This window comes from Saccostrea echinata, unplaced genomic scaffold (assembly GCF_033153115.1).
Source record: "Saccostrea echinata isolate AGI-Se365-2 ecotype Australia unplaced genomic scaffold, CSIRO_AGI_Sech_v1 ptg000042l, whole genome shotgun sequence".
In the NCBI taxonomy this organism is placed as follows: domain Eukaryota; kingdom Metazoa; phylum Mollusca; class Bivalvia; order Ostreida; family Ostreidae; genus Saccostrea; species Saccostrea echinata.
The window spans coordinates 1,464,398-1,486,594 of NW_026889791.1; the positions used below are offsets into that span (position 1 = coordinate 1,464,398).

Sequence of the window (22,197 nt, forward strand, 5' to 3'; positions counted from 1 at the left end):
GAAAAAGAAAAAAATTACTAACTTGCAATGGTTATGGAATCTTATTAATATATAGTGTTATGGGGAAGTCCATATCCAGGTAACTAGAAGCCTTGTCTGGATTAAAGCTGCGTTGATGAGACTTGCTTTGGATGCCATACCTGATACACACTTCCCGGATGAATTACCAGGTTCAAGTTTTGGGGCATGTTCATTCCCAAATAAACTATAAGCTCTGCCTAGACACAACTTGAACGGATGATGCATCTGGGGATGTATATTACTAGGTTGTTGTAGATGCTAGTTCTGACTAACATTTTTGAGCAGGCCTATTCCAAAGTAACTAAAAACCCTACCTGGATAAAACTTGTGTGGATTCTGCATTTAAGGATGCACTGCCAGACTTGCTTCAGATGCTAGATCTGACCTTTTTTGAAACAGGTCCATGGCTAAGTAATGGACCAGCCACGGCCAAAGTTGCATGAATGATGCATCAGAAAAATGCACATTACCAATGCTGGATCTGACTTCTGTTAAACAGGACCATTCTTAACCCTCTTACTGCCAGAGGGGTCATATATGGGCTCTACCCACTGGCTGCCACATGGGTCATACAGGGGTCATATATGTCCCATAATATATGTCCCATCAGAAGTATTTTATATGAAAAAGTATAAAAATTGTAACGTTATCTTGGCAAATACTGAAAGACAACCGTTCATTCTCGCGTATAGAAGTATTCCTAAAAATTATATAGACCAATTGCCACAATTCGTAAAAAAAATTGTCTGGCTTATTAAGGGTGGATTATTTCGTGGAAACAATGTGTCGTTAAAATTTAGTGATATACAGTACTCTGTCCTGCGAGGTGCGAGGGATTATAATATATAATCTAGATCGAGAAAATCACCCCCTCTACCTAACTTTCCTCTCAGAATTTTAATTTTCAAAGGTCAGTTTGTAATATTAAATATCCGTTTTGTGAATTACTGTAATTTTGATTTTAAAAGTCTAGGATTGCTAAACGATCTTGGGGCCAGAGTATATACAGAAAAGTTAGATTATGAATTTTTAGCTGATCAGAAATAAATCAGATGTTTATGGCTATTTAGTAAACTTTACTCTAAAAACTTGATTTCGGGAATCCAAAGAAAAAAAATGGAATGGGGATTTCAGAAAATCAAACCAGGAGTACATGTACTACATGTCCAAGTGAATCATGGGACGTATAGACGCCATTTTTTTAAAGAAGGAAAATAGTTTAATTTATGAAATAGTGCATCTTCAATAAATCATTGTTTCTTCGATTAATATATTATATATCTAAAGATCTACAGATAGAATACTCGCTTGATTTGTTATACATTTGTAAATTCGGTGACTGCGGGATGTCACACGAAGAAAAAAAAGTTTCCTCCCGCACCAACTATTGTTACATATTGAACGATCTGTTCCTGAGAAACACTAACTTATTTCCTGAATTCCGATATGTTTCTGAGCAAATAAAATCGTTCGCACTTTGTGCATATATTCCTCTGACAATTTCTCTATATAGTATACTTGAAATACATTTTTCGCGGGATTAATATTTCCTGGTTTTTATAAATTACAGTGGCATAGCTTCTATGTATGCTTGCATGCCTAAGCATCCACATTATTATTATTTTTTTAAAGAAAAATACAAAATTCTTTGAAATGAGAATGTATTTTATTAAGTTGGTATCGGTGTTCAAAGATAAATTCTTTTGCATTATCCAAACACTGCATACTCAATCTAACACTCCTAAATGTTGTCAATTTCCGTGGATCCCACCAACCCCCGGCTGGGGGAAGGCTAAACGCTTCCCCAGACCCCTTAGCTTGATTCAGAAAAAGCATCCACTTTATTTTTGCCTATAGCCACGCCTCTGAAATAAACATCTATAACATTATTCCTGTTCTCATCCTTAAGCTGTTGTTTTGAAAATTTTCATTATTTGCCACCGACGTTGATATCAACATATCCATAAATGAAAGAACCAGAAAGGTGGAGGACAAATCGCTAATAACGCACATGGATGCATGTTACTGCTGGATGCTTGATCAATTCGAAGGCATTTTTGAGGCGAAATCATCGCCTTTTTTACACTTGATAATTAAATTGTAACAGTGTATTGATATGAATAAATTTAAAAGCTACCCAAGTAATACTTGTTTAACCTCGATTGAATTGATTTACATTTTTAAACGACTTTCATCGATTGGATATGATCTGCTACAGTTTCTGAATTCTGTCAGAAACAGGCCGTTTATCCGTAAAAAAAATTCTTGATGAGATTGGTGATTTCAACGTTTGTTAAATGCAAAATCTTGCGAGAGTTGAACATATCCTACACCAAATGTAGGAAAGCCGATTGTCCTTTCATTCAAGATTGTTTCAAATTCAATACTAAATTTACCGTCTAAGAAGTGTCTGGGATTGGGGGGGGGGGGGGGGGGCTTGGGATTTGAAATGATTTCTCCCTTTTTCGATCCTCTGCTTTGACTATCAAACAGAAATTCTTTGACAAGCTAAAAAAAGTATGCAGGCGCTATTCATGTTAATATTGGAGGGGGGACAAGCTAAAGTAACTATAATTTACTAATGTTTCTATAATGTACTAGCAATGTTTCCTACAGTCTACTATATATCGGTAAGTTAGGGGTGCGTTTCGGCCCCCAACCCCCCAACCCCCCGTTTTCTATGGCTATGACGTAGACCAACTTCACATGCACACCTTTACATCAAACAATTTTCTCAATGGCTGAATGTTTCAAAAATAATTTATGTTACATATGATTATATTTATTAATTTCACCAACCCCAATCCCCACCCCTCCAAATATTTGTAATACATGTGCACATCGTTTGCTTATAGCCCCTCCCCCTCCCTCCCCCGTGATATTCGGCTAGATCTACTTCTGTAAGAAGCATCTTATTTTAGGAATGATTCTAATTCTTGGCCAAATTATTCGAGTATAACCTGGTTTGGGTCAGTTTACGCTTTATAGATAAAACGGCGTAAACTGACCCAAACCAGGTTATACTCGAATAATTTGGCCAAGAATTAGAGTCATTCCTTATAATTTAATTTTAAAATCATTAAATAACTAAGGGTGTAAAATTTCGTTGCTTTTTATTAGTTCAAATTTGCCGCTCAATAATACAACCGTAGTAACGGAAGTGATGGGAAGCGAGGGGAGGTAAAAACTGATGCATAGGCCTAGCGGCAACCTTGTTGTTTGTTTACATGTGGTAAGATCGAATTATTGTTAAGTTAAAGGTACATTTATTAAATCTGGAATTTTCCATGAATCCCGAGGACTGGAAATGAGAGGATTGTATGGATACAGATGATTCAGCTGGTTGTCAAGGGGGGGGGGGGGGGTCCCCATACCAAACCAGGTTATACAGAAATAATTTGTGTTCCTTTTTGGATATTAATCAATCAGAGGCTAGAATACAAACAAAATTAAATTATTTGAAATTATGTGTGAAATGTGTCAAATTTATGAAAATTTCTCTTTTTTTCTGCACTTGAAATTCCCAGATAAAATATGCTTTGTTTGAATTTGTCTCTCGGCAAAAATGAGATTATACATTGTATATAATTTAACGAGCTTCGATCTCTAGTAAATTTTGTATAATAGGCCTAAACATTTTAAAAATACTGGTAACGCAGGTTTGTTTGTTTGTTTGTTTTGTTGTTTTTTTGTATCCCAGCGGATCGAATAGACATACAGAACAGTCTTATTTATTTTGTCCGAAAAAAATTCTAGGCGAAAAGTGTGGGGTTTATTTAGATTACGTTTTCCTATTTTTATAGCAGAAGGAAGAAGCGTTTTACATAAAATACAAGTTGAATTTATAACTAGAATACTTTTTAATTATGGTATTCTCTCTTCTAAATGAGAGATTTATAAGTTGTAATTTAAACAGCAGGAAGAAAAAAAATCAGCTCATTATTGCGTTTAAAATGTTCTTTTTATAAATAGTCTTTTACATTATGATTTTTATTACTTTGACAAATTACGCGGACTTTTTCTTACGACTGTGACGTAATATTAGCAAAGGAGCTGACGTCATTCAGTCAGAAATTGAAATGTCCTTGTGTTTTATTTAGTATTTTATATTTATAAAATTATTACAATAAAGAATTTATCTTTAGGATGTTGCTTACAGTTAGAAAAGAAATATTCAATGCACTCTTTTTCTTGTAAGAAAAACCGTTCACGGTAGCTCAGTCGGTAGAGCGCTCGCTCCGTGATCGGGAGGTCGTGAGTTCGAATCTCGGCCGCGACAGACCTAAGTCGATAAAAAATAGGTAGCAACTGTTCCTTCGCCATGCGCTCGGCACTTTGAAGTGAAAGTTGCGGGTCCTTCGGATGAGACCTTAAAAACCGAGGCCCCGTGTCACGGCAGGCGTTGGCACGATAAAGATCCCTCACTGCTCAATGGCCCTGAGTGCCGAGTAAAGGTCAAAATTTGAAGCCCTTCACCGGTATATGGTGACGTCTCTATATGAGTGAAAAATTCTCGAATGGGACGTAAAACAATATACAATCAATCAATCAATCTTGTAAGAAAAAGTTCTGGCGTATCAACTGCACAATTTTGACACAGTTCTGGCAGTAAGAGGGTTAAGGAACAACAAACCCTACCTGAAGCAAAAGTTCCATGAATGATGCCCACTCTGGACCCAGACTTACCTCATATGCTGGATCTGACGTACGTTTTGGTAGAGGTTCATTCCAAATTAACTAAAAGCCCTATACCTGGACCAAACTTTAATAGATGTTGCATCTAGGGATGCACATTTCAGATGTTGAATCTGATCTACTTTTTGAAACAGGTCTATTACCATGTAACCATAAGCCTTATCTGGACCATTGTTCCATGAATGATGCATCTAGATTGCACACGACCAGAACTGCTTCAGATGCTGGATCTGACCTACATTTGAGAGCAGGTCTCTTTTCCTAGTAACTTAAATCCTTACTTAGACCAGTTGCATAAATAATGTTTGAAAAAGGTGAAGATAACGAACAGTGATCGATCTCAGAAAATCTGCAAACAATATAAATCTGTGAACAAGGCATAAAACTCGGACCTTCCGAAATTCCAGAGGTGAGATCGGGTGCCTAGGGGGAGAAAGCGTCCCCTGTTGACCTGTCACACCAGCCGTGAACCTTATATATTGATCAGGTAGTCGAAACATTCCATTATCATTTTAACCCTCTTACTGCCAGAACTGTGTCAAATTTGTGCAGTTGATACGCCAGAACTTTTGCTTACAAGTAGCAAAATGCATTGATTATTCTTTTAATGATAAGCAATAGCCTAAAGATAATTTTTGATTGTAATGATTTTACAAATTGCTAAATAACGAACACAGGGACAATTCAATATTCTGTGTTAATGACGTCAGCTACCTTGTTAGTATTACGTCACAGTCATAAAAAATCCGCGTAATTTGGCAAAGGTAAAAAATTTCATAATGTAACAGAACAGACTTTTTTTTTTTACTTTTACGCTGTTTAAAATACTACTTATAAATGTCTTATTCAGAGGAGAGAATCAGTAGTAAAAATAAAAAGAACAATGTATTTTAATTATAAATTCAACAATATTTTATGGAAACGTTTTGCTAGGAAAATGTTATCTAAATAAGCCCCAGTCATCGCCTAGAAAAGAGGTTTTTAGACAATATAAATGCATGTTTTCTTTACAATCTATACGGTCTGGGATGCAAAAAATATAAGAATTAGGTTTATTACCATTACTTTTTTAAAATGGTTAAATTAATAACCAGGGATCGAAAACCCCCAAAACGAGAAAATATAAGTTATATACATTCACATTTTTGCTGAGAGAGGAATTTAAGATAACCACATTTTTTTTACGATTTCAAGTAAAGAAAATCAAGAAAACGTTAACACGTGACAAGATATTTAAAAAAAATTAAATTGCTTATAACAGAAGAAGATTTATAGGTTTAGTCGAAACCGGGGGGGGGGGGGGTTAGCAAACGACACACACACGCTTGTTAACAATATTTGTGTAATGGTTTGGGCAGTGGATATCGGCCTGGGTAGCTCAGTCGGTAGAGCACCTGACTAGTGATGCAGGGGTACCTGGTTCGATTCCCGGTCCAGCCATACGTTTTCTCCTTTCCTATTACAGATTTGGTGCCGTTGACCACCCTGGACTTGCAGGTGAACGTCCTGCCAGAGGCTAATAAGAACTTTTTATTTTCGGAACATTCAGTTATTGGGAAAATTGTTTCATGTAAAGGTGCATATGGAGTTTATCTATTTTATGGCCGTAGGAACCGGAAGGGGAGGCATAAGGGGACCGTATCCCCCCCCCATAATTTTTGCCGATATATGTATTAAACTGTGTAAAACATAGTAAGTATACACTCTACTTTATGCTTGGGCTCAATGAAAAAATGAATAACGTCTGCATGATAACTTTTAGCTTGACGAGGAGTTTCTATTTGAAAGTCCTCCCATGAAAATATTTGGTTGTGCCCCCCCCCCCAAAAAAAAAAAAAACAAACAAACAAAATGAAATTGCTTTGTATAGATTTTAAACTGAAATGCTCGGCAATAAATAAATAAAAAATTCAACCAAAAATTTTAGGATTTAAGATTCATATACTGTACTCTGATGCTATGATATGAAAATAGATCTATTTAGGCAAGTGGTTTACGATGGGCTTAATTTTAAATCTACATGATTGTAAAATTTTGCTAATATAATTATTCTGTTCAAAATTGCTAGCATATTTTAAGCAGGGTAAATCGAAATCCAAAAGCACCTCTAAAGAATAAATTAATGTATAAATAATTACGGAAACAAATGGAATTAAAGAAACACGCAGCTTACGCGTATTTGCTGTACACAACATTTCCTCAAATTAATCGTTTGTTAGATCTATATTGCTTTGAAATTTCAAAATTATTGTAAAAGTAAATAATGTATCATTTTCAATATAAAGAAGAAACGCAAGTTATTCCAATAATATTTCATTTTCTCTTATACTAGTAGTTACTTATTGGTAAGACCTACCTGTAATATATAAGTATGCATTACGTATATGTATACCTTTGTAGTGCAGAACAAATAATTGTCAAAGTGAAGGATCGAAAATGAACAATGATTTTCAGACGAGGCGCAAGAAGGAGCCCCCCCCCCCCCAACACTCTTTAGCTGTCAATTTAGTATTGTATTAATCCTAAATGAAAGGCCAATGTCGACCTTCCTACTTTTGGTGAATGTTCGTACTCTCCGACATTATTGCATTAAAAAAGTTGAAATTTCCAGCCTCATCCAGATTTTTTTTTTTGGGGGGGGGGGGGGTTGTTCTTTTTAATGGTAAAACGATCTGTTTCAGAGAAAACTGTAGCAGAACAAATCCAATTAATGAAAGCCGTTTTTATTAAGAGAAAAAGCTAATTTGAAACTCTTCCAACCGAATTTTAACAAGTGGAACTTGGGTAGCTAAAAATTTTAATCTTTATAATTTAATTTACTATCATGAAGTGTAAAAAAATGATATGACTTCGCCTCAAAAATGCCTTTAACCTGTACAAGTGTTGTCATGTCATGAATTTACAGGGTGGTAGTTGTCAAGTTGTATTTTTTTTTTTTTTTTTTTTTTTTTTTTTTTTTTTTTGGGTATTTACTGCCACTCGGTGAATTCAACATTTACAACATGACAGTGTTCTATTAGTCCTCTACCGGTGAAACCGGAGGGGACTATAGGTTTCCTCTGAGTCTGTCCGTCCGTCTGTCTAGCTGTCTGTCCATCTGTCTGTCCCTCAGTCTGTTTGTCAGTCTTTCCCACTTTGTTTTCCGCACTTTTCTCCTAAACGCTTACAGATATTGAGCTGATTTTTGGTATGTGAGTGTATCTTAATGAGTTACAGATCAGATTTGCATTTCGTTCCTCTTCAATGATTTTTGACTCTTAAATTTCTAATTGTTTTCCGCAATTTTTTTCTAAACGCTTGCAGATATCGAGCTGATTTTTGGTATGTAACTTTACCTTCATTAGTTGTAGATCAGGTTTGCATTTCATTCCGCTTCAATAATTTTTGACGGAATTATGGCATTTTCAATTTTAACGGGAACCAGATTACACATGCGGGTAGGGACTAGTATTGCTAATGCAATACTCTAAGAATGCTTGTTTCAGTGGCATAGCTGGGTAAAGATAATGTGGATGCTTTTCTGACTCAAGCAAAGGTGTCTGGAGCAGCATTAACACCCCCAACCTCCAGCGGGTAGGGGGAGGGGGCTGAACAGAAATTGACAACATTTAGGATTGTAAGATTGTGTCCCCTCGGAATGTGCAGTGTGTGGATAATGCAAAATCTTGAATCTATCTTTGAATACTGAAACAAATTTAAAATACATACTCTCTTCAAAAGATTTTGGGTTTTTTTTTAATTTCTTTTTTTTTTTTCCTTTTTAAAGGGGAGGTGGTGTTCATGTACATGCTTTGACGTGCGCGCTTACATACATGTATAGTAGCTAATCCACTGTAATTTATAAAAACCTGGAAATATTTATCCCGCGAACATTTTCTTTATTTTGTACAATTACTACTAAAGAAATTTACAGAGGTATGCATGCACATAGTACGAACGCTTTCTGTTACTCATAAATATATTGGAGCTAAAGAAATCAGAAGTGTTCCACAGAAACGGATTCATCAATATGTAACCATATATAAGGTTGGTGCGGGCGAAAAAGTATTTTTTTTCTTCATGATAATCAATAATTTATTAAAGATGCACTATTTCAAAACATAAACTGTTTGCCTTCTTCTTTTTTTTTTTTTTTAAATGATGTCCATAGGTCCTATGATCCACTTGTAGTACTCCTGATATAATTGTCTAATATTCCCATTCCTTTTTTTCCTTGATTTTTTGCTTCCAACGCAAGGATTTAGAGTAGTTTTTTTTTTTTTTTTTTTTTTTTTACAAAATAGATATAAACGTTTTCTGACTTTTCTGACTTATTTCCAATCAGGTAAATATATTCTTAATCTAATTCCCCTGTATATATTCTGGCCTCAAGATCATTAAGCAATCCTAGACTTAATTCAACATTTCAGTCGGGCATGAAACATGTTATATTATTCATTATATTTATTAAACTAACTTTTGAAAACTAAAAACTAACATTCCCAGGGGATTGGGGCATGGTGGTGATTTTCTTGAGTCAGCTTATTTATTTCAATACCCTTGCAGGACAGAATATTTATTTCTAAGGGACAGTTTTTTAAATTTATTTCTTATTTTCTTTTTTCACCTAGAAAACTTCCCATAATTCCCAGTGGGGAAGAGATTATTAATCACATGCAAAAGTGTTTCATTCCAAATTCTGGCCCCATCCCGGATCAAATGGTCAGCCCCTTAATAACAGGGAAGCATCCTAAATTTTATTTGTGTTTCTATGGAAAAAAATAAGACAATGCTAGTTTACTGATCATACTTTGCATTTTTTATTGCTAACAAAGATTTCAAGCCTTCTCTTTAAATATTCTATGATATCTATTAAGTCATAATCGTAATTCTTTGTCATTCGTTTTATTTTATTTTGTATAGATCTCAACGTGAATATACAGTTTAAATAAAAAGGTCACTGGTTGTTTCATTTATCATGTTAATAATTTGCTCAGTCCTATGCAAAGGGTCTTGAATAGCCTGTACCTATTGTGACGTTTTTGACGTCATCAATGTGAGTTTGACGTCGTCAATGTATCACAGTTGTAGCCTACTTCAAAATATATGCCCACGGACAAGATACAATTTTTATCAGTTGAAACAAATGAATGCTTAAGAATAAATACATAATTAATGAACTTAAATCTTGAATAGTTAAAAACTTAATATAAAATATTTTTGATGGGACATATATAACCCCTGTGGCAGCCAGTGGGTAGAGCTCATATATGACCCCTCTGGCAGTAAGAGGGTTAAGTATAAAAACAAAGGCCTTACAATTGGTATGAAACACGTCCAACAAAATACGACCGAATGATAGGTTATGTTTGTTAACAAGGTCACAATAACAACCATAGAATTTACGAAATGTTGACTTCAAACAAGGTTTTTGAATCCCTGTTACATAAACTTATCTGTCAGAAAGCTTTCCTCGGTATAAAAATTGATTGTACTCAGAGCATGCTCTTGAGTATCTAATAAGTTGAAAGAGGTAAACACCATATGCAGGAGAAAGCGGAATATTACTACATAAATAAGGAAGATCACGATTGTAAAGCTGAAATCAATTTAGTTGTTACATGTGTAGTGTCCTTTCTGACATATTTCATTTTGTCAAATAAAATCTGCAATTTGACAAAATGAAATATGTCAGAAAGGACAGTAGTTGGCCCTTATTGACTATAGTCAGTAAAAGTGGTTTCCTCTTTACATGTAGAATTTTTGAAATGAATTCTGCTTTGTAGGAATTCAAAAGCAAGTCGGCTAATGAAAGAGCACAATAAGTTATAGTAGCTATCGTAATTCCAACAGTCTGTTGGAAGACGTGGTCTCCGAAGACTTCATACATACATACATTTTGTCAATGAAAAACTCAAACATCCTTTCAATATTAACTCCAGAATACTTTTTTATAAAATCAGAGTGATTTTTAACAAAGTAAAATTGTTGATGACCAATGACAGGATACGAAAATTTCAGAGTTCCATTTTTATTTTAAAAAAACATGTACAGTTGTCTTTGAAATGAAAAAATCTTAGTTTTAAATTGTCCTGAGCAATAGTAGTATTAAGTTGTAGAAAAGTCGTATATTTGAATTTGTTGATATAGAATTTTTTTTATTTCTAAAAGTTCTTTGGATATTTTGAAAATTCACATCTGATTTTCACCACTATGCCCTAGTGCAATACGCCTGACGTGTCTCCTTTAAAGCAGTTAAATTGTTTGTAAGGAGTAAAGATAGGGGCTTGGTAGAGAATTTGCTTGACCTGGCGATATATCTTTGTAAGGATTTTATCAAGTTTTGGAATCCAGTATGGTAAAGTAGATCGAACTCACCTTGGTTGACTTGAATGTTAAAAGTATGAAACACTGAAATGCGACTTCGAAGAGTTTCATCCTTTGAAAGTGAATTGTGATATAAGTTGGATTTTTAGACGTAGAGTTATATTATATATAAAACCAAATTATTGAAAATTACAGTTATATAAATAAAGAGCCCTACAAATAAAGACGATATTGTTACAAGCCCTGTCTGTTAAAACCATAAAATATTGTTCATGTAGTCATCCTAATTCTGTTATCACTTCCAATCTGGCGAAAACGGAAGGATAGAAGATGGTTCACATATGACCTTTTAAATAACTTCTTGCTACGGTTCTTAAAGGCTGAATACACCTCAAAAAAGGAGAAGATTTTTGTTTGTGTACCATATTTGTCTCTGCTTGCGTCTTATCCTTGGGTCCGTATATAAGCCTCTGACTTCTTAACAGATGGAAGTATTTCTCTTAAGATTCCTCACTTGTAAGGTTGTGCCTTTCTTCGCCATTATTACTCACGCAGTACAGTTAAGGCAACATTTTTTATTTAAAAAAAAGGGACCAAAAACGAGACACTTAAAGTTCAACCGTCTTATTATACGTCCGTCTTAAGACGGGACGTATTAATGTTATAGCGTTCATGTCCGTCCGTCCGTCCGTCCGTCTGTTAGCTTTTTCGTGTCCGGCTTATAACTTTAATACTATTAGGCCTAGAGTTATCAAACTTAGTCAGCTGATGCATCTTTGGTAGAAGGTGTGTCGCGCATTAAAAGTAGGTCGCTCTGACCTTTAATTAAGATGTTATGGCCAAATATGGAAAAATCCTGTCCGGCTCATAACTAGAAAACTATTAGACTTAGAATCAACAAACTTGGCCAATTTATGCATCTTAAGTAGAAGGTGTGTCGTGACCTATTTCAAGGTCACTTTGACCTTTAATTTAAGTGAAATTTTAAAAAATGTCTTTTTACTATTAAATTACACAATCCCAAAAAATGTAAGAGTGTTGCAGTATCCATATTAAAAAAATGTTAAATCAAGAAAATACTTATTTTTTTCATTATATACTTTACAGCAATCTATAACAAATGTAATGTTATAAGAGAAATTCCACCTCTCCCATGGGTTTAATTATCAAGCACTGGTCAAGTAGAATTTTGATAACAGAAAATTGCATGTCAAATTAGAGAGGAATTAATGAGTTTAGTGTGAGGAGCTGACTGGTAGAGCATCTCTGATCAAGCAGTTGTACATGTTATCTATGTCTCTTGGGACTGGGCAAATGTTGGATTAAATACATGTAGTTCTTGTTCACAGGCTAGCCTAACTTTTAAAATGAATTTGGTGAAAAGTAATTAAAACTAATTTGATAATTTGATATTGCATAATAATAAAATTTGTTGATATTTTATAATAAACTAATTAATTAAAGCTAATTATAGGGGGGGGGTTAATATTGAAATCAGCATGCCCATTGTCCATATGATTGTAGCTTAAAACCAGCTAGTCTGATATTAAATCTAAAAAAATCAAGTATTTAAAAAAAATGTTTTAATTATGATAGATAGCAACTATAAATCTAAGAGTCATGCAGGAACCTTATTAATAATGCTGCTTCAAGATGACACAAGTTTTTTTTTTCTTTTTAGAAATCTTTGTAACAAATTTTTAAAAAATATTTGTTTTCAAATTTAACTTCAGGATGACATAAATATGCAATTTTATTGCACTACAAAGCAGATAGTGCAGATCCATTCATCCCTTGGGAGTAATGAGTGGACAAGCATCCAGTTAAAGATTAATTAATGAGTTCAATGTAGAAAGGCTAGCTGTCTCAATCATTTCTGTTAAAGCATCTTTGATCAAGCAGCTCATTTCTGTATCCTTTGGGAATTAGACAGAAGAACTACTGGTCAGTTCATAGCATATGTCATTTGATGGCCAGCCTTTTTATTTTCAAAATTAATTTGGTGTAGATTAAGTTGTTAAGACTAAATTGATATTGCTTAATATGATATTTTTATATTTTTTGAAAATATCAACTAGAGCATCATGTCTCACAAATATGAAAGATGTGTGTGTGTGTGGAGGGGGAGGGGGTGGCTGCAGATGGGCATTTGTCAAGGTCTAACACAACCAGTTGAGGATCTATAATGTATTAGTTGTGAAAAGCAATGCGTACACCACAGGAGATGTATAAACAAATATTATAAGGAATGGAAAAATCATGGAAATCCTTGTACCGGTATCAAGGTTGACATGATTTTCTTGCACTCTAAACTGTTTTTGATAATTGAACAATATTTGACGGGCGTATCATGCTGTGGCGGGGCACTTTATTTTTTAGCATGAAACTCTATCTGAAATATCTTAATGGCTTTATGAAGAGTTTGTCCATCGCTATTAACATCGGTATTTTTTGTCATCATGTGACCCTCTACAGTCACGTGAGCTCCGATTTAAGATTTCATTTGAAATGTCAAATTTAACCAAAAAGTGCAAGGGCAAGGCAAAATATTTTTGAACTGCACAATGTTTCATTGTGTCCCTTAGTATCTATTCTATCGTAAAACTGATGCTCATTCAGTCAGATTTCTGAGATATTTAAGTTATTTATTGAAAACAGACACCAGTATTCAAAAATAGGGTATTTTTCATCATTTAATCGGAAATTTTAAATTGCCTAATGAATTACAAAGAAATGAGCATCACTTTTTAAAAACTATACAGTAAAGTAAAGAATTGAAAATAAAAACCTACCTCTTGGATTGTCGCCTTGCCCTTGCACTTCTTGATTAAAAATTGAAATCTTAACATATGCATTCTAAATATAGTTTTCAAATGCATCATTGACCCAGCATGGGAGATAACTCAGTGGTACTTAATAGAGTGTGTGTACCTCGCAAATTTTGAACAAATAATACTTACGGACTGTGCTGGGCATTATTTCATTAAATCAAAGCGGTATACCTAAAAAAAAAATCTTGACTTTACTTTATTTTGTATATCTTCGTTCTTTTATACCCTACACAAGACGTATTTGACACCTACCGCATTTCCTCCGTTCGTCAACAATAGGCCTAAAATTTGCCGCAACATCTATCATGTAAATCAATTGGAAAATACCCATGGTGAAAAAATATTGAAAGAAGATTCAATCATTTGTAATAAAAAATAGACAGCCACTATCAATGATAAAATATTTATTCTCCCCCAGCAGACACATTGAAAAAATATCTCCGACAGAACTTTTTTTTTACATATGTGATTATTTTAGTTATCAAACCTTCAACTGTTTAGGGATTCTAGACTACGTTAAAAGTTTTAAGAACCTGTTTTCCTTTCTACAGATATACCCCCCCCCCCCCCCCCCACCAGTTTGCCTCTGGCTCCTTTGATACCATATACCTTACTTGCACGTAAAAAAACAAATTATTAAACAGTGTTAACATCAGGTTTTACTCATTTCGGTATTGTAGCACAAATCACAATGGGGGAGGGGACCCGGGGGGGGGGGCTTTAATCTCATTTTTTTGAGTTATTATCAATCCATGCGCGAACAAGATAATCATTGTAAAACTTTGTAATCAAGAACATATACTCTGTAAAAGAACAGGTGAACACAATATACATGCTGAAATTTAGATCTTGTTGGTACCCAAAAACACAGATAGGCGCGTAGCCAAAATGGAAGTGAAATGTACGCAGAGAACGGCTGGGGTCCGCTTTGAGACCCCCAGTTGGTCCAGGGCGAAGCCCTGATGAGGACCCATGGGCGAAGTCCCTGGAAGCTTAAGGGTTTTACCAAATATTTCATCCAAAATCCTGCCATTTCGATTTTCTTTAGAAAATACAAGACATAGTACATGTACTTAATATTGCTTTTAACACAGTTAAATACTTCCGTGCAAATTTATTGTACATGTAGAGGCTGAATATTTTTTAAAATGATATATTGGGATCATCTACTCTTTTTTAACTTTCAGCAACAAATATAATCAATTTCAATTATTAACAAAAATAATGTTATATTTCAAATCATATTCTAGTGGATCACAGCATTCAACGATTGATATTTTCTCAAAGATCTTTAAAAAAAATTATCAATGTGTTGTAGAAGAATTACAAATTAATAAATGTTTTATTTGGTTGTGGCAATGATTTAATAAAACATTACAATTTTTTTTATAAAGACATGGTAATATAAAATTTGAATTTGAATCGAAACAGTATGAGATAAAATAATTTGAAACACAATTATTTGCTGGATGGTATTGACATTTTTTCTATTCTCACAAATCTCTCCCTTCCCTCCCCCTCCCATTTTTTTTTTAATTTAAAAACGATGTGTACACATCTGCGTATAGGCAGCTACGCGCCTGTCAGAATATATTCAAGTAAAGATATTCAAATCTTAACAGCCTTCAAACTTTCACACCATTGTACTGTTAAAAATTCAAAGTATTATTTATGTAGAAAATTTATTTAATTAAAAAAACAGCTTTTCAAATATAAAGGCAGGCTGTGAAGGAATTTCTGAGCAGGTGCAAAAAATAGTCCACAGTTCAAACAGTTCTTCTGGATGAAATCAATTCTGAAAACAAATGAAGTACCATTATGGAAAGTTCATTGGTGTTTTAAAAAAGTGATACTCAAAACAATGCATTGAGTAACATGGAAAGCATATTCATGACTCTACTGTTTTTATTATCAAAACATTTCAAAAATCTTGCTAGGAATATGTATGGTTTATAGCTTATATGGAGCATATCTTTTATTTTATTGGTGGAAACACTTGCTGCCTGAATGAATTGTTCAAATTGTTTGGGAGTAGCTACGTCAACGAATAGTCGACTATTCGACTATCAGTCGAATGGACCGACGATCGAATAATGAAACGACATTCGAATATTATTAAAATTAAGTAAATGCAATAAAAGAGTGATGGAATTCTCGTCACAAAATTGAGAAACCGTCTTCCCTCAGAGACAGTCGATAAGATAATTTTCCTCAACGAAAACGGTTGATTTTTCCATGTCTGTATAGAAAGTACAGTAATTATAAGTGCTTCACTATACTGCAAGAATTTATTGTCAGTAACTGCCTTTGTCGTTTTTGTAATAAATTACCCACCAATATACTGAGGTTTGTTGGTAAAATTATTAATTGGACATGACCTTATACCATTTACCAATTATCTTTTGTTGTTATAAGATTGCTCAAATGAAAAGAAAAAAACATAGCTGTGTCATGTTAATATTAAAACAGCTTACAATTTAATCTGTTAAGGACATTTTCATAGCCAGAGCAATCTAATAAATTTTAAATTTTAAAAAATATCGGCAATACTCACTAAAATAAAAAATGACTACATGTAAAGACGGTATTATGAATTCGATTGACGGGGAAATCGTACATTTTAGAGAATTGGGTTTCCCAATTTATTTCATATAATCATGCGTTACGTTGCATTAATTTTGATGTTACTTGATGTTTTGATGTTACTTTTTAAATAGATTTAAGAAAAAAGGGTTTTGAGTTATAAATACGTCATGTATCAGTGAAGTTTGAAATAAAATTTTATTTTCAGGAAATGTTCCGAACATTCGACTATCGTTTGAATAATGCAAACGAATAATCGACTAAGAAAAATAAATATTTTGACATCCCTATAAAAAATATGATATTATTGAAATTCTTTCAAAAAGGCACTCCTCCTTTGTTTTGGTCTGAGTTCGATAGAACCTGGAACACAAGTGATCGTTATTCTTATTTATGGTTGTTACTATGATGATTCAAGCCCAGATGCTGCGGTTTCCCTTCTATTGCTGTTAGCTATAGTTCACAAGTTAATGTACTTATCATAGAACCCAGCAGCAGTTGCAAAGCTTACATTTTTGTGAGTAGGGCATTAAAAAAAAAATACAAGTACACACTCAAATGAATGACCTAACCCGTTTCAAAGAAGAAATTATATTAAAATTTAAAAAAAAAAAAGGAATACGATAGAGAGTCAAAATTTTGAATGTAGACGAGGAAGGGGAATAAATTCAACAATTGTTTTCTTGCAGCAAGGCTGTTGACTCAGGTAGGTATTTTTACCGATTGCTCTATTTCAGTCTTGGATATCTCTGGAAAGTGTTGTGACCCCCCACCCCACACACACTCCTCCCTTCAAAATACATGTATTTATATTTATTTTGCAGTTGAGAAACACTCTCATAAAATTAAGTCATGTACCATCAGTGAATACAATATATTTCATACTGCTTTTAATTTTTTTTTACATCCACTCAGTATTTTCAGTACTTCGATTATATTCTTTTTTAACTAAAGGGATCGGGATCGGCATTTCGCTGGTTTAGTATATACACAAACCAAGGCACAGGTCCTCAGTGTCATATGTGTTTAGGTAATTTTTCTATAATTTATGTATAAAAAAGCCACCGATCTTTAAAAAATAACACGTTCCCTTAAATAAGATATCAGTGTAACAAATATTGTAGAAAATTGTGTGTTTATGAGAAAGTATTCATTGTTTCTGCGTATACAAGGAAATTGGTACCTGGGTGCTGTGTTTTGAGGTCATACTTTTGGACCCTAGGGTGCAACCTCTATTAATCCTTTAACAAAAAATAAATTACAGAAAGGTTACAGTACACAACCATTGAAAAATGAATGTAGAAAATTTCTGATGGACTGTTAACGTGACCTGGTTAGAGTGAGTACAAATTTTGCCATATGTTTCTGAGGTTAGTATAATCAGGCGCTTGGGGTTTCAGGAGGGTGTATTTTGTGAATGTATCTATTGTTCTAAGTGTGTCTGAATACACTCATTGAAATATAAATAAAACGTCGCTGAAATTAGCACGTTTTTTTTAAAAAAAAATCATTTCACCCATTTTTTATTTTTATTTAAATTTAATGAGTGTATTCAGACACACCTAGAAAAACACATAATACGAAATACACCCTCCTGAAACCAAGCATCTATGATTATTATCTGAGTATATATTTTGCATGTGGTAAGGATTGATACTGATTAGAAGTAAAATGTTGTGTAGACAAAAAATTGATAGTTTGCAGTTTTGATGTCAAGTATGGAATAATGACGTCATAATGGAGATATTCTTGCTCATTCATGGTAGTTCATGAAAACATGAGCATTTTCTAATTTGCAAAGAATCTTAAGGAAAAATTCTTGGAATATAAATATTTAAGGATGAATAACACAGACCTGCCAACCCTTCCGCTTTCAGCGTAATTTTTCCGCTTTTTACCACAAAATTACGCTGTTACGCCATGAAAACTAATTTTACGCTTTTAAATATTTTTTCCTAAGCAACTTAATGAAAGGCTAACTTTGGAGTTAAAGTAAAGGCTTTCCTAAATGAAAACGAGAAGGTAAATAATACTAATTAATAGAGTGTTTCGGTTCTTCACGATATGATTATTTACGATACAAACAACATTACGTAATATACCTTGTAGTTATGCCTTTTAAAGGCATAATGCCTTTGACATACCAAAATTAAGGGAAAAAAACTTTTGAATGATGTATGCAATAAGTAAAGTCGGTTTAATTTTCAATTTGGTTTATTCTTACATTGCTTAGAACAACATAGAGACAAGGAAATGTAAGAAAAACAAAAACGAAATAGTGGAATAATGTAGAATTTGTATTCATATGAAATTGAAACTCTGAATTATGAGATTTGCTAAAAATTTTTCCAAACGTTCATTAGGAATGTAAGTTAAATAAGTTAGATATGACTGCATTTAGGATACCAGTTTTTACAACAAAGGGACTTTTTGTCTATCAACGATTTGAAAAAGAAACATTCATGCTTGCTTTGTTCAATGATGTACAATTTCAGGTTTATTTGGACAATATAGTATCATTGTAAAACACCAAACTAGGGAAACATAAAGGATTACGCCTTCACCTCTGAAATTCCACCTAATTGAGTATTGAAATTACACTCTCACAATGAAAAGGGTAGGCAGGTCTGATAACGCACACTAAAGCAATTTGATTTTATGTATACGAGGTTGTTAGAAAAGTTCGCTGACAAATTGACAATGTATTGTGAGCACGCTATTTGCATGAATAGACGAATTGCACACTTACAAAAGTAACTTCCCTTTGCGGGGTCAACCAGCGTAATGCACTGTTTTCCCTCTACAACATTACCATCTTTTTGGGGCAATATCTCGCAATTTAAAACTGTTTGAATATGTTCATTGTGTTTTTTATGTTGCCCCATACTAAGGCAATTCAAGAACGGGTCAAAATTGTCCGATTCCGTTTGAAGGATAAAAATATTTACAGGTAAGTTACAAAGGACATAGTGATAAAAATGAGTGTTACGCCAACAACGGGAGATAACTCTTAGGAATGTGAAATTCTTCTATTCAATAAAACTCGGCAGATAAAAAATATACATAATTTCCAATAAATTTACAAAGATTTATTGTTTTCTGATGATTTTTAAAAAATATACAGCTGTATCTTTGAGATAAAAAAGTATGCCATTTGGATCAAGTCACATTTTTTACTTTTTTATCACATAGACATTTTTGTAAAATTATGAATTGCACTCTAGCTTGTAGTGCATTAAAGATTTACAATATATTTCTTCTGTTGCTACAATAGTTATTAAACTTCATTGGGTAGGCGAAATTTTGAATAAATTGAAGAAGTTATGACTGTTTAATTGTTAAAAAGAGATAATCACTGCATGAAAACAAAGTCAAGATTTTCAATGTCATTGAATGTATTGGAGCACTGAACTTTTTTAAAATCGTGCACAGATAGGAAAATGTCCCAAAAAGACTAAAATGTTTTTAGATGCTGATGGTGATTGCCTCTACGTGTCATGGACCAAAGTGCTCAAATGATAGCAGCTTTTTAAGGATGGAAGGATTGATATTTTTGGAGATCGGCTCTTGTGATACTAGTACCCTGCTTTTCCCCTTTACATTACTTCATTATTTTCCGTAACTGAATGCTGTAAAATGCATAGACAGTGATCCATGATTTTGGGATCTCAGTTATATCAGATACTCCACAAAGACATTTTACAAAAAAAGTAACGTCTAGTTATAGAAGTACATTTTTTAAGTAAGGAAAAAGATATGAAAATCTGAAGAATATTTAAAAGTGTGAAAAAGATTGACAGGTTTGGAATCAGGTTGTCATGTCACTTAATGTCGAGACTTCAAGTGGTTTGCTCCATGAATCCTATGACCGCTAAGTAAAAATCATTGTATGTTTTCAAAAGTTTAGTGAATGGATCTGAATTTTTGTATACTTATCAATAAAATATAAAATAATAATAATTTGATCAAACATACATGATTCTTCGAAGTACACACTATAAATTTTCCGTAAATTGCCACAAACTTTTCTAACAACCCTTGTTCATGTAAATATATATATATATATATATATATATATATATATATATATATATATATATATATATATATATATATATATATCTTGCCAGATTTTGATAAAAAGTGATATCAGTAATTAATTCTCAAAATTTAACAAAATCCTGGATTTCCTAATTAAAAGAATGTAGTGTTCAAATTCACAACTTTGTTTCATTTCTTTTAAAAATCTACACAAATTTTATAGATTTAAAATCTTCAAAAATGTACTCTGACAATCATTATAAACATTCTCCATATGGATATAAATCTAATAAACATATTGCTGATTTCTGACAAAGAATAGTGTGTAATTTTTCCTAAATATCATCAGTCAAGTACCTTGATAAAGCATTAAAAACAATTTCTTTGTCAATTTACAGATGGAAAATGCAGTCCTTTTATCCAGATCACACACTGAAAGTGATGCTGAAAAGTTCAACAACACTAATTCAAATGACAATCAAACAAAGTATTTAGAAAGAGACATCAGTATTCAAATAATTGAAAAATCGGGTTTAAATAAACACGTGAAGACACATACTGGTGGTGTACCATTTGAGTGCGATGTGTGTGGGAAGTTATTCAGCCGATTAGGTAACTTACAGGTCCACATTAGGATACATACAGGTGAAAAACCTTATGAATGTGATGTGTGTGACAAGGCATTCTCTGAATTCAGTAAACTACAGTCTCATGTGAGGACCCATACAGGGGATAAACCTTATAAATGTCATGTATGTGAGAAGGCATTTATCCAGTCAGGAACCTTACACAGACACATAAGGATACATACTGATGAAAAACCTTATAAATGTGATGTATGTGGAAAGGCTTTTAACCATTCAGGACACTTACAAAGTCACATGAGGACACATACAGGGGATAGACCATATAAATGTGATATATGTGGAAATTCGTTCAACCAATCAGGTACTTTACAGAGGCACAGGAGGACACATACAGGTGATAAACCCTACAAGTGTGATGTATGTGGAAAGGCATTCAACCGCTCAAGTACCTTGTACACACACATTCAGATCCATACAGGTGATAAACCTTATAAATGTTATGTGTGTGGAAAAGGTTTCAGCCAGTCTGGAACTTTGCAGAGACACATGAGGAAACATACAGGTGATTAACATTATAGATGTGATGTATGTGGGAACACATTGATTCAACCAATCAGGAGTATTTAATATAGACACGTGAGGAGGCATACAAGTAATAATTAATCCTTAAGAATGTGATATTCTGGTAAAAGACAGGTTAAAAGCAACTTTTGAGGACACACAGATGTGGAAAAAACATGTAAACATATTGTTTTGACATATTTTTAATTCAAATATTATATTTTGTGAAACCTTTCAAGTAAAAAGAGGCATTAAGTCAGTAATAAAGCCTACCATACATGTTTCTATCTATCTATGTTACTTGTGTTGGGAGGTATAAGTAATGGAAGTTGTGCACAGCTAGGTGATATACATGTACATGGATATTTATCCAGAAAATTTCACATTTGTATAGGTCGTGAAAAGTTCTTAGACTTTTTCTGCATACAAAGGGTCAGTTCAAACAGGAATCAAAACATGTTTTAATACCAAGTGTTTCTTATCTCAGAATACATGTATTAGATATCGATCATTTACTAACGAAAATGTGATTGAAATTGAATCAATAGACTAAGAAAAATTGTGTGAACAAA

General features: G+C 33.4%; 1 protein-coding gene across 2 annotated transcripts; it reads left to right on the forward strand.

Moving 5' to 3' along the window:
* The first annotated feature begins 17,437 nt into the window (after nt 1-17,437).
* Nucleotides 17,438-21,914, forward strand: LOC133201154 (zinc finger protein 239-like). Of its 2 annotated transcripts, none has more exons than XM_061336938.1 (2): nt 17,438-17,466; nt 20,876-21,914. In XM_061336938.1, the coding sequence occupies exon 2, from the start codon at nt 20,876-20,878 to the stop codon at nt 21,632-21,634; it is 759 nt and encodes a 252-aa protein (XP_061192922.1). In that variant the 5' UTR covers nt 17,438-17,466; the 3' UTR covers nt 21,635-21,914. The 2 variants fall into 2 exon arrangements, with proteins under 2 accessions (XP_061192922.1, XP_061192921.1); XM_061336937.1 differs by having other exon boundaries at nt 17,450-17,806.
* Nucleotides 21,915-22,197: the final 283 nt, after the last annotated feature.